The following is a 12,178-nucleotide window of genomic DNA, read 5'->3' as shown; positions in this document are numbered from 1 at the left end:
GAAATTTAGCCGCGATATATTTTGAGCTTGTAGCCTTGGGTGTTTTTAGTTTTGTTTTGTTTTTTTTTTCTGGAGATAATCTGTGAATTCTTTCAATTGGAATTTTATTTTCTGTGTTCAAAAGTTCTAAGAAGTTCTTTTCTATTATTTTCTTTATTATGATGTTAAGGTTTTTTGTCCCATCCTGTTTTTCTGAGAGATCTATGATTGTCTTTGTGCTTCCTTTCTTCAAGATTGGTATTTTTGCTTGCATAGTGAGTGTATATTCTTTTTAATGTTCCTGTTTTTTTTGCTTCTTCTAGATTATCCTTCCCTTCTGTGTATTTACATTCCTAGTCTATTGTTCATTTTTTAGTTTCTTTGGTGAAGTTTGCCATTGCAGATTCAAGTTTTTCTATTCTGCCCCCCCCTTTTTTTTTTGCTGTGCAGTACATAAATTGTATTTTTATAATTCTCATTTCTCTTTTAAACCATGCAGAAATAACATGTTGTAGTTCCATATTCTCAAACTCCACAGGTTCTCTTTCTTGTCAAGTGTTGCATCATTTTCCTTGAGCTCACTTATTACATCCAGAAGCTATATATCCTTCTGTTTTTACTGTTGATTCTTCTGTTTGTGTTCAAGTCTTTGACACTTCTTCTCTCTGAGATCTTTGCTACTCTGTCTCTCCTCTCTCCTCTTATTTGCCATATCACTGACTTCCTGACTCCCTCCTCTCTGAACTTTCACTGGTTGCTGGATCTCAAAGCCGCTCAGCCTCCTCCTGTTCTTGACAATTCACTGTTCACCAGCCTAGGTCTTTTCCCCAGTTGACTTTTGGGTGATCAGCACTGGACCCAGCTGTCCAACCCCTCTCACAGACAACAGCCTGTCCTCATAACGGGTCCCAGCCCCTCCATTTCTTAATTCTCTGGACCAGCACTGGCGGTTCAGCACTTTGCAGTGCTGGTGCTTTCCAGTTCTAGTCCCTGGCAGGCTTTTACTCCAATAGGACTGGTCAAGCCCTATAGAGATCAAGGCTTGAGCAAAATTTCATAGCCTAGAGCTGTGTTGCCATGGCAATAGAAAGAGGGAGGGGGGACCAGAGCATAGGAGGGGACTTATAGAAAAAAAATTATATAGTTTTTCCAGTTACATGTTAAAAATTTTTAATATTCATTTTTTAAATTTTGATCCCAGATTCTTTCCTCCCTCTCCTCTTCCCTCCTTCAGAAGGCAAGCAATTTGATATAGAATATAAATATTCAGTCTCATGCAAAATGTATTTCCATATTAGCCAACGTGGCAAAAGAAAACACAGACCAAATAAAAGAAAAGAAAAAAGTTTTTAAAAAGTATGATTCTGTCTACATTCAGACTCTATCAAGCATTTTTCAAAAATAAGCCCTTCAGAATTGCCTTAGATCATTGTGTTTCTGAGAATATGTAAGTCATTCACAGTCGATCATTGTACAATATTGCTGTTACCGTGTGTGATCTTCTCATCCTGTTCACTTCACTGGGAGTGGGTTTTGATATAAGCTTCTCTTGTGTCTTTGGGTCTGTTCATGCATCTTTGCTGCCAGCAGTGCAAGAGGTAGAGGAAGGGTGCTGAGTGGGTTTAGGGTCAGTAAGTGTCAGTTCCTGGTTTGGGGTTTGTTTGGTTTTTTTTACCTTCTTTTTGATTCTGGGTATCCTAGGCCATGGAAACAACTGAAGTTACTTTATCTTTGGCACCTAATTTCTGTTTTGGAGAGCTTTGAAAGGTGGTGGGAATAGGAGAAAATGTCTAGTCTGCCTTGTCATTCACATGACCTTGAAGTTTCTTCATTGCATTTCTTAAAAGGTGTTTGCTATTTATAAAGGGAAAAAAATTTTAAGTGAGACCAGTTAATGATTGTATTATTTAACCTAAATTAATCATTATTATCCTGACTTGTATTATTCACTAAGATGTTGTCATAACATAAATAAAATTACAAGCCAAATAAGGTATTAAATTTGGAACTTTTCCTGCTATTTGTATTGATAAACTTGAGTTTTTCAGTTAAATGTGATAACACCATAAGATTTATTTTTTTTGTCCAGATCTGTGATATCAGTGTACAGAATTCAGCCATAATATAGGCTTAGAGCATTGCCTTTGCCTCTGAGAAGTTAAATGATTTACCCTGGGTCAACAAGGCAAGATGTCAGAAAAAAGACTTAACTCCATTACTCATGTTACCTCTCCATTATTTAGGATAATACTTCTTTTTTTACTGCAGAATATTAAACTGATATTTTCTTGAGTGGAAGTTGCTTTGGGTTAGGAACCAGGTAGATGTTCTCTGCTCCCTACACTGTAAGATTGTTTCTAGAATAAAATAAGATAATATGTGTGAATACACTTTGAAAACTAACTTGCCATGAAAATATAAGATATATATATTATTGTCATTTAGGAGTTAAAAATCATTTCTTTTTCACATAGATCAAATCCTTTTTATGAACCCAAACTAACTCCTACTCCAAATAATTGGGTGAGTCCAGCTCCAGAACCAGAAACTGAAAAGAAAATGAAAAGAAAGGCCCCGGAGCCACCAGGACGCTTCCCAAAAACAGAAGGAAGGATAAATGAGAATGCTGTTGTTTCTGTAGGAGCAGATCTCTCATCTTCTCCTAAGGTAGGTTTTGATATTTAACAAAGAGTCATCGTATATGCTTTTTTATGCCTTTTATTCCGAGTTTAAACAAAAAGAAGCACGAGACATGTTTGACCATATTGTTACTTAAGTAAATCCATTTTGGTGGAACTTTTAATGGGTATATTGCTATGCTTTATTTCCACATCAGAATGAACATATTAGTTGCATAGCTAAGATTTTGTGAGTGCTCCTTTGAAGTCAATAGAAAAAAAAAAGGTAATAATTATTGCATTATTGGCACCTGTAGGTAAATAAAAGGAGTTCTAAGATGTGTAGAGCCAGTTTTTTATAGTATAGAGGAAAGAATAGAAATCATTTTCTAGGAAAGGTACTGGGTTCAGTAATGTATCATTGAACCAAGAATTCTACTTGGAAAAAGTTGTTTTCTGGTTAACTGATACTTAAATCTTGGTCTAACTGCCTTTTTTCACAAAGAGTTTAATGCATAATGATTACGTGGAATGAGAATAGAAAAGGGTTTCAAAAATTTTCAATTAATTTAATTTTAAGGAGTAGCATTCTGTAAAAGTGTTGGCATTTTATAATTCTAAGATAGCCAACTTCTTCAATCTGTAACTACCTAATTCACCTAATTCTATAGATAATGCTTTTTTTTTTAACCTCCTATAGATAGCCTTTTTTCGCTCTACACATTTTAAGCATTATTTCAAAACCACTTTTACTTTTGAATATTTATAATCAGTCAACGGTTACTGAAAGTTGCCTCTCAAAATTGCTAATCAAACTTTAGAAGAATTACTTACAAGGTTTTTTTTTTTTGCTACTTGTAAGTAATTGAGGTTTGCTAGTCTTGATTCTAATAGTCCTGCCTTCCTTCCTAGTTACTTCTTAGTTACAAATGCTTAAGTTGTTAAAGTTAAGACAGAATAAAAGTTCTTGTTCAATAATATTAAGTGTGTGTGTGTGTGTGTGTGTGATTGTGATTGTGTGAGATGAACATATATAACTACTGAGGGCCCAGATTCCAGGCCTCTTGCATTATGGCCACGAGGACCTGGCCTCCCAGTCTGACACAGCCCTGGAGACATGAAGACTTGTCTCTCTCCCTTTCCCTTTCCAACAGAGGTTCCAATGAACATAATCCAATTAACATCTGTCCTCGCTAGGGAAGAAGGGTGAGTGAATATGCTACCCTATAACTAGCATGTATCTTATACGTGAAATGTACCCCTTTCTCCCTCCTGATTCCAAGAATCTCTAGTTTCCTTCAAGTGGCATTTCCTACACGAAACCTATTCTAATCTCTGCTCCCCTTGGTTGCTAGCTAATGCCTTTCCTCCAGAAATTACTCTGTATTTACTTTATATAAATTTTATATCTACTTATTTTTGTTTGTATTGTTTCTCCCCAGTAAAATTTAAGCTCCTTGAGAGCCAAGACTTTTCTCCCTTTTTTTGTCTTTTAATAAACTCAGCTCTTGGCATAATACTTAGAGTATTTAATAAATCCTCTTTGAATAAATGAATAATGATACTGAACCATTAAGAAAAGGGTTACCTTTTGTTCAACATCCTGTACCTAAGAAAGCTGGGTACTTTGTTTTACATTTTAGCGTTTCATCAGAAATTATTAAAATGAAAAGTTTTGATACTAGCGAAGTTTTATCAGTGCCAAACACTATTCTCCTACAAGAAATAGGACATTATTGTGTCTCCATTTCAACTTAGTAATGTTGATCAATAGTCTTTCAAATGCCTGGATTGTGCATGTTACACATCTTTTATTAGCCTAGAAGTTGATTTATTTAACTGGTAGCAACTCTTTTTGATAGGGACTCTCAGCAGTAGAATTTTAAATACCATTGATTATCCTTATGAGCAAAAATTAAGCACAAGTAAAATTCACATCTTTAAGTGATTTCAGTGGGTAGAATATATATTAGTATAGTTAATAATATGTTGTTAATTAGTATGTTAAGAATAAATGCATCCTCACAGACTTTGAATCTGCCAGTTACAGATGCACTAGTAATAGTCGGCCATATTTATATGACATTTTAAGGTTTGCAAAGGTATGTGTGTTATCTTACTTAATCTTCACAACAACCCTGCAAGATTTTTGAGGTCTTATTATCTCCCTTTTAGGCTCAGAGAAGTTAAATATATGCCCATGGTCATATAACTAATAAGGTTCCAGGGCAGGATTATGGAGCCATTTTTTTAGAATCAACAATAAATAAAAATAGTATCTTGGTATACTTTACCATACATTTAGGTAACTGAAATTTTTGTTGCCAAAAATCATGTCCTCATATTTGCCTTTTCTTTTCTATATTTCCCATAAAGGATGCAAGTGTACATATCATTTTCGTAAAGATTTTGTGTAATAGAGAAGGTAGGCATATATATTTGGAGTTGTTGACATCATCTTGATCACTTTTTTTAGGAGGTAATAATAGGTGCATTCCCCACCCCCCACCCCCAAACCAATGTAAGGTAGTAGATAAAGTGCTAGACTTGGGGTTAGGAAGACCTACATACCAATGTTCAGATTCAACTTCTGATATTGAGTGCTGTTGTAACCATGGAAAGAGGAGGAGCAGAGAAGTAGAAATAATACATTTCAGTGAAAGATTCCTAGTAGTTAACAGATTCCTTTAATTTCATTAAATTCTTTTAAAATTTGTATTAAGAGGGATGATAAGAAAAGAGGAATATATTAATAATGGAAGGAAATACACAGTTGAAAATCATAGCAGTGAATGTAAATGGGGCAAACTCACCCACATAACAGAAGAAGGTAGCAAAATGGATGGACAAAGTCTAACAATATGTTGATTATAAGAAGCACACTTGAAATATAAAGAGTCAAAAAATAAAGAACTAGAGCAGAATTTTTTGTACTTGTTTATTCCTCCCTGCCCCCTCCCCTTACCTCCATGTTTGCCCTCCTCACAAATGTTTTACTTCTGATCACCACTTCCTTTAGTTCTCCCTTACTTCTATACATCCTACCCCACCCCCTTTTATTCTCGTCCCTTTTTACTTCTGTATAGGGGAAGATAGATTTCTGTAGCCAACTGAATGTGTATGTTATTCCCTCTTTGAACCAATTCTGATGAGGGTAAGGTTTGAGCTTTTCTTGCCACCCCTCACCCTGCATCTTCCCCTCTTCACCTTCATTATAATATCTCGTTCATGCCTCTTTTATGTGAGATAATTTGCCCCCATATTGTCTCCCTCTTCCCCTTCTTCCAGTGCATTCTTCTTTCTCACCCTTTTTTTTGGGCGGGGGGAGTATCATCCCATCAAAGATTGAAATTATTTGCTGCTACTTATTTTATCGTGTATATATTTACACATTGTCTTTTCTGGTAGAATTTAAGGACCTTGAGAACAGGCACTTTTTTGGAGTGCTGTATTTCTAGTGCCTGGTACATATTAACCACTTAATAAATACTTAATGATTGGTCTCTTTCAGTGGATTGTAAACTTCTTTAAGGCAGGGACACACTGTCTTGTTTATCTTTGTGTATGTCTTGCCTGAAAGCCTCAATCGCTGATGAATATTTGTTGAATCAAATTCAGAATTTTAGCTATATTTCACGTCATTGAAGTAGGACATTATTAATACCCTATCTCTTTGTGTAAAATGACATTGCCCTGTTAACATATTTTAATGACATTTGACATAAAAACATTTCTTAAAATTCATCTTTTCCAGTCTGTTTTCATTCACATATCTTCTTGGAGTAGATTCCAAAAGGATGACTGTCACATAGTGTGACAAGACCAAGAAAAAGTAGAAAAAAGATTATAGGACTTAGAGCTGGAAGGAATCTTCAAGGTAATGTAATCTAACTCCCCCATTTTACAGATCATGAAACAGAGGCTTGGAAATGTTCAAGGACTCATCCAGACAGTAAATAGCAGAACTGGGATTTGAATTCTGGTTCTCTGATCTCATGTCTAGTACTCTCTCCTTTATACCACACAACCTCTTCAGTAAATGATCCCTGAGTTATATGCTTCATGGAAAACATACTACATACTCTTATAAAAAAATCAAAAATGACAGCTTCAAAAGTGAGCAATGATGATTTATGATGTGGAGTTCACTTTTCTATTCTTATATCAGGGGACAGAAAGTTTTTCACTGGCCAAAATATAGCATCCAAGCAGTACAAATGACAAATGTGCATAATAAAGACAGGATTCGTAGGTGAATAAAGAATCTTACCTTTTTAGTTTACCTTTTTTTTCTGGTTTAAATTCATTTGCATGATAAGTCTGAGAAAAAGGGATGTTTTACTCTGATTAGGTTGTTATCTATAGCAGAGGACTATGATCTCTACCCAGACATAGGCTTAATCATAGTCTGGGTGAGCTATGCGTGTTTTTTGTTAGCTGGATACCCTGACTAAGACTAAAGAGCTTTCAATTTGCCCTTATTGCTGAAAGGTTTTATCTAGTCTGTCTTGCTTTAAAATTTGGCCCTAGAGAGATGATCTCAGGCCCTAGTAATATGGAACAGTGCCCAACAGTGTATATTCCTCAGCCTTCATTGATCACAAAGCCATATGAGACCAGAAGAGCAATACCTCAAAGAGATTACCACTCCTAGAAACCACTGTAAGAGAGTAAAACAATTCCCTCATGATACTCCATGCCTAACAGTCCCCAGGAACCTTGAGACCAGTGGGATCTAGTGGAATAACTCATCTAATAGACACAGTGAGAATAATACAATGACATTACCAAAAGACGTCAGCGTTCCTGTAACGTCCTTCATACATATGATCTGGCAATAGTTAATTCCTTTTTGTAGGTGCCCTTCATTCGTTACCCCTATGCATCCCATTCTCACCGCAATGGTGTTTATATTTCTAAGAGAGTGTGCCTTAAGTTTGTGGCAGGAATGTTCTATTTCAACTTTTCCATGAAATACCTTTGTCTGAATTGTGTTCCCTAACTAACCAGAAAAAAAGTAAACATATCAATGGGGGCTCAAGGTAGCCGTAAGGTCAAAATTTTTTATAGTGATACTAAGACATTTTAATTTCTAATGTGGTAAATATCCATAGTTATAACCCATATAAACAAGAAGCTATTTTAGGGGTCTGCAATAGTTTTTAGAAGTGTAAAGGGGTCTTGAGATCTAAAAGTTTAAGAATCATTGCCATAGAGTACCTTGAATCTAGCTATTCTTGGGGAGTGGAGTGAAAAGGAGTTGCCTTAGGTGCTACATTTGTGTTCATGATTAAAGAGAGCTCAATAATTAGTAGGCTTAACATTTTGGAGCTTGAAATTTGGAGTCAGGAACAGCTAAGTTAATTCAAATCCTGCCTCTCACACTTAACAGCTGTGTCACCCGGGGCAAGTCACTTAACTTCCTCTAGCCTCAGTTTCTTCATCTATAAAATAGGGGCACTAATAGCACCTAACTCGCTTTGTGTGAGGATCAAATGAGATAACGTGTAAAACCTTTTGCAAACCCTAAAGTGCTGTGTAAGTCCTACCTGTAATCGGGATAGTTTTGCTGTTGCACGCGCAGCAAATCCGTTTTTAAATTTGACGGCACCTTTAGTACTCTGTACTTGTTTGCTCTTCTGATGTCTTAGCACTTGACATTCAGTCTCAGCCCTTTTAAAACTTAAACCACTTTTACTTTTTGCCCTAGTAAAGATTTGAAAGGGGTCCCCTCTGTTTTAAAGCTGATGCTTTGCATCAATCTGAGAAAAAAACTGTCTTTTTCTAGCATGGAGTATGCTACAGAGAGGAATGGAGATAGGGTCCCAGTGGGAAAACTGGACAATTTCATTCGACATCATTTTGTTTAAAGTTCATTTTCAGAATGAAATATAGACAATACTGAAGTATAAGTGAAAGAAAACCCAGAGCCAGTCTATCATCTCCCATTACCCATGTCTCTGCTCTCCTCCATTAATGTAGATAAGTCATTCAGAAAGTATTTATTGTATACTTATTATTTACCAGGCACTGTGCTAGGCTCTGGGGCTACAGAAGCAAAATGAAACCATCCTTGGCTTCTGCATGTTTGTGTGTGTGAGAGTGAAGAGTCAAAGGTGATTCTTAAGGTCATGAACTTATGTGACTAGTAGGATGGTGTCTCCCTTGACAGAAATTGGGAAAGTTAGGAAGGTCAGAGGGTTTGGGTGGAAAGATAATGAGTTCTGTTTTAGACATGTTTGTTTGAAACATCTGTGGGAGATCCAGGTAGGAGATATCCAGTAGGAAATTGGTAATATAGAACTAGATTTCAGGTGAGAGACTGAGGCTAAATATGCAAATCTTGAGTTGTTTGCATAGAAATGATGGTTGAACCTATGCGAATTGTTGAGATCACCAAGAGAGAGTAATATAGAAAGAAGAGAAATGATTGTACATTAAATAATTTAATGCTGAGAAATACAGAGGAAAATGATCTGTAAGATTGCACAGAGTTATTGGACTATTTTGTTTAGTGTACGAGGACACACTTATGATAAACCTGAAATTATAGACATTTTACATATAGCATATGTATAGCATATTATATAACATGGATTTAGTTTTTCTGAAACTACTTGCCTGACACAGTTTTTGTATTAACTCCAACTAGAAAAGTCTGAAGAGCGAAATTAGCCCATGTGGGTTTAAATAGAAGTCTCAAAAACAATTAAAATAGAGTTGATTTAAAGGAGCAGTTGGATGTCACAAATAATGCCATGTCTATTATATAGTACATATGAAGAGTTTGATAAAAACCAGTTAAGCAAAGGAATCAGGCCACTTTTGTCTATTAATTGGTTAACATAACCAGTTTATCTCTTACCAAATGACTATATAGCATTTAAACTATTTTTAAAACTTGGATTAAGAGTTGTAATCTTCGGATTAATAAATACACAATTGCTTTAATGTCATTAAGGGTGTGTTGGCATTTTCTTTACAAATTCTATTGTAGGTAGAGCATTACTCTCCATCTGGAAGTTTAATCAAGAGACGTTTTGTAAAGGGTCATTAAAAACAACTCCTAATGTATAAAGTATAAATTAATTTCATAAGTTATAAATTCCATAGAAATTATCAGTCTACTAGTTGTTTTGTTACTAGTTGTTTTCCAATTGGAAGTATAGCAGTTATGATTCTAATGCTTATGAGAGGATTGCTTTAAGAAATAATAATTAATCATTGATAATGTTTTATTTATGTAATGTGAGTAAACTGGAAATGTATTCATGGTAGAATTTGAATACATTATTTTATGAATGCATATTTAAATTTGCAAACACAACACTGAAGTTAAATATATTTACATATACATGTTAAAAATCTCACAGTCTCCATTCTGATCCTGAAATCCTCGTGAAATCCAAAGGATCACTGATTCTCTAAACTTGCCTCATGATCTACGAATTCTTGAGGATTATTAGTACTTATGCGGTTTAAAAAGGAAAGAAGTACATTTATTTACATGCTTCTTTTGAATTGCCTACAACTTTATTTTAAAACCTTTTAGCAGTTTTCCCTTTCATAAAGGACCATCCACATGTAAAATATATAGCAAAACCTCACTACTTCAGATTTAGTTGGGAGAAATCTATTCTTAAGTAGTGAATAATAGGAATTATGATAGTTTTAGAGAAATATTATTTTATCATTTTCAGGTATATGAAATAATTAGAATTAATTTCTAACAATTTTGAGTAGAAGTCCTTCTCCAGAACAACTTTAGTTGGGTACAACTAACTAGTTTGTCACAACTGCATAGGATTATTGTGCAGTCCTTATTACATTATTATGAGTAGCTTAAGCATGTTTCTTAAAATTTTATTCATACTAATTTGCTTAGGAAATTAAAGTTTACCCTACACTCTGACTTATTATAATTTTAGAATTTATGAAAACAAATGCATTATTTTGCTATAACGAGTAAATTTTGAATTGAGTCTATTCAGAATAAATCTGGTTCCAGTGGAACATGTCTAAATTTTATTCTCCCTCCCCTCAGAGAGGGAGAGATTCTTTTAAGCTTTATATTAAATAAGAATCACTGTATTATGTCCATGCTATTGCTGAACCAAATTACTGCAAATTACTGGGATCTAAATGGTGAGGTTTTGTTGTATAAAAATTGAGATTGTTGATTCAAGCACACTTTTCCTTCTCCCATGATTTCCAGGGGCAGGGAGTAGAATTTCTATAACCATTGTTAAAAGACAAGCACAAAGAGAATGATATTCATTTAATAATATTATTTTAATAAACTTTTTCTTTTATCATTGTTTGATATCAGACCTCAAGTAGTTGTAGAAAGGGTCAAAAATAGCATCTGCTTTAAACTTTTCCTAATCTTAAAAAGATAGAGAAAAGGCAAGAGTAACTTTAAAAAGTGTTTTCCAATAACTTGGGGAAAAACTTAGTGGGTTATATCTTGTCTCTTTCAAAATGCAAAGTCCTTTGAGTCCAGTGATAAATAATTTCATTACACTGTGTATAGTCTAACCCAGGGGTGGGGAATTTATGGCCTTGAGGCCACATGTGGCCTTCTAGGTCCTTGGGTGCAGTCTTTTGACTGAGTCCAAGTTTTACAGAACAAATTCTCTTTTATTAAGGGTATTTGTTCTGTGAAGGGGCCACATGTGGCCTCCAGGCTGCAGGTTCCTCACCCCTGGGAATCTAACCCTTGGGAACCTGGGCTTATTAATTCTAAGTCATGTATTTATATTCATATAAGACTTTTGCTAAAGGATTCTAAAAAACTGTACAAATGGAAACTGAAAGCTATTAAGCACAGGAGTTACCTTAGGTAGCACAGAGCTAGCATTATTTCTTGCATGAAATGCTGCAGCAGTGAAGTGATGCACATAGCACCTCTTGTCACTAGCTTGGATGTGGAGTAAAGAAAAATTCTGTATCCTGCCGAAATTATAGAGGATAGACACAAAATGATTACCTAACTATGGATTTTGCCAGTACAAAGAGACAGCAGCACATAATGAAAGAGGACAGGATTGCATGTCTGAAGACCTGGCTTTAGTAGTGGCTCTGGCACCAAGTAGCTGTATGACAAGCCATGCTACCTTTTTGGGCTTCTATAAAGCAGATTATGTGGTTTCTAGTTTATGGTAATTTAAGTTCTAAAATGTATTTTTAGTTTTTCTTAGCATCTAATCATGGACAGTATAAACAGTGTATATATATTAAAGCCAAGGAAAAAGCAAGATATCCACTTGAGGAGGTGCAAAAAAAAATTTATGAGTTTTGCTTATGATACAGAGAGAACAATCTTGAGGATAGGTCGAATATTAAATTGGGAACAGGATAGAAAGACCACAATGGGGAACAAGATTATAATGAGGATCATAGAAAAGGGAGCTTCCCAATGCTAAAATGCTTTTTTTTTTTTTAAATCTTGGTTTTCTAGCATATGAGAATTGTTTCAGTAGGGAACAAGAGGTAGAGAAAAGGGAAATATTTAGAGTCTTCAGAATTCATTCATTTCCTTCATTTCAGTCATGTCTGACTGTTCATGACTGCGTTTGGAG

The 12,178-nt window shown here is 35.0% G+C and overlaps 1 protein-coding gene across 10 annotated transcripts in view; it reads left to right on the top strand.

The window, feature by feature from the left end:
* The window catches only part of EHBP1 (EH domain binding protein 1), a 433,107-nt gene that overhangs the window by 233,871 nt on the left and 187,058 nt on the right, over nucleotides 1-12,178 (top strand). For all 10 annotated transcript variants that reach the window (XM_036752173.1, XM_036752175.1, XM_036752180.1 and 7 more), the window contains one exon: nucleotides 2,454-2,646. In XM_036752173.1, the coding sequence (XP_036608068.1) occupies nucleotides 2,454-2,646 (193 nt within the window). The remainder of the gene's footprint in view (nucleotides 1-2,453; nucleotides 2,647-12,178) is intronic.

This window comes from Trichosurus vulpecula, chromosome 3, assembly GCF_011100635.1.
Source record: "Trichosurus vulpecula isolate mTriVul1 chromosome 3, mTriVul1.pri, whole genome shotgun sequence".
In the NCBI taxonomy this organism is placed as follows: domain Eukaryota; kingdom Metazoa; phylum Chordata; class Mammalia; order Diprotodontia; family Phalangeridae; genus Trichosurus; species Trichosurus vulpecula.
Note: the sequence above shows the minus strand (reverse complement) of the source record. Positions and strands in the feature narration are given on the sequence as shown.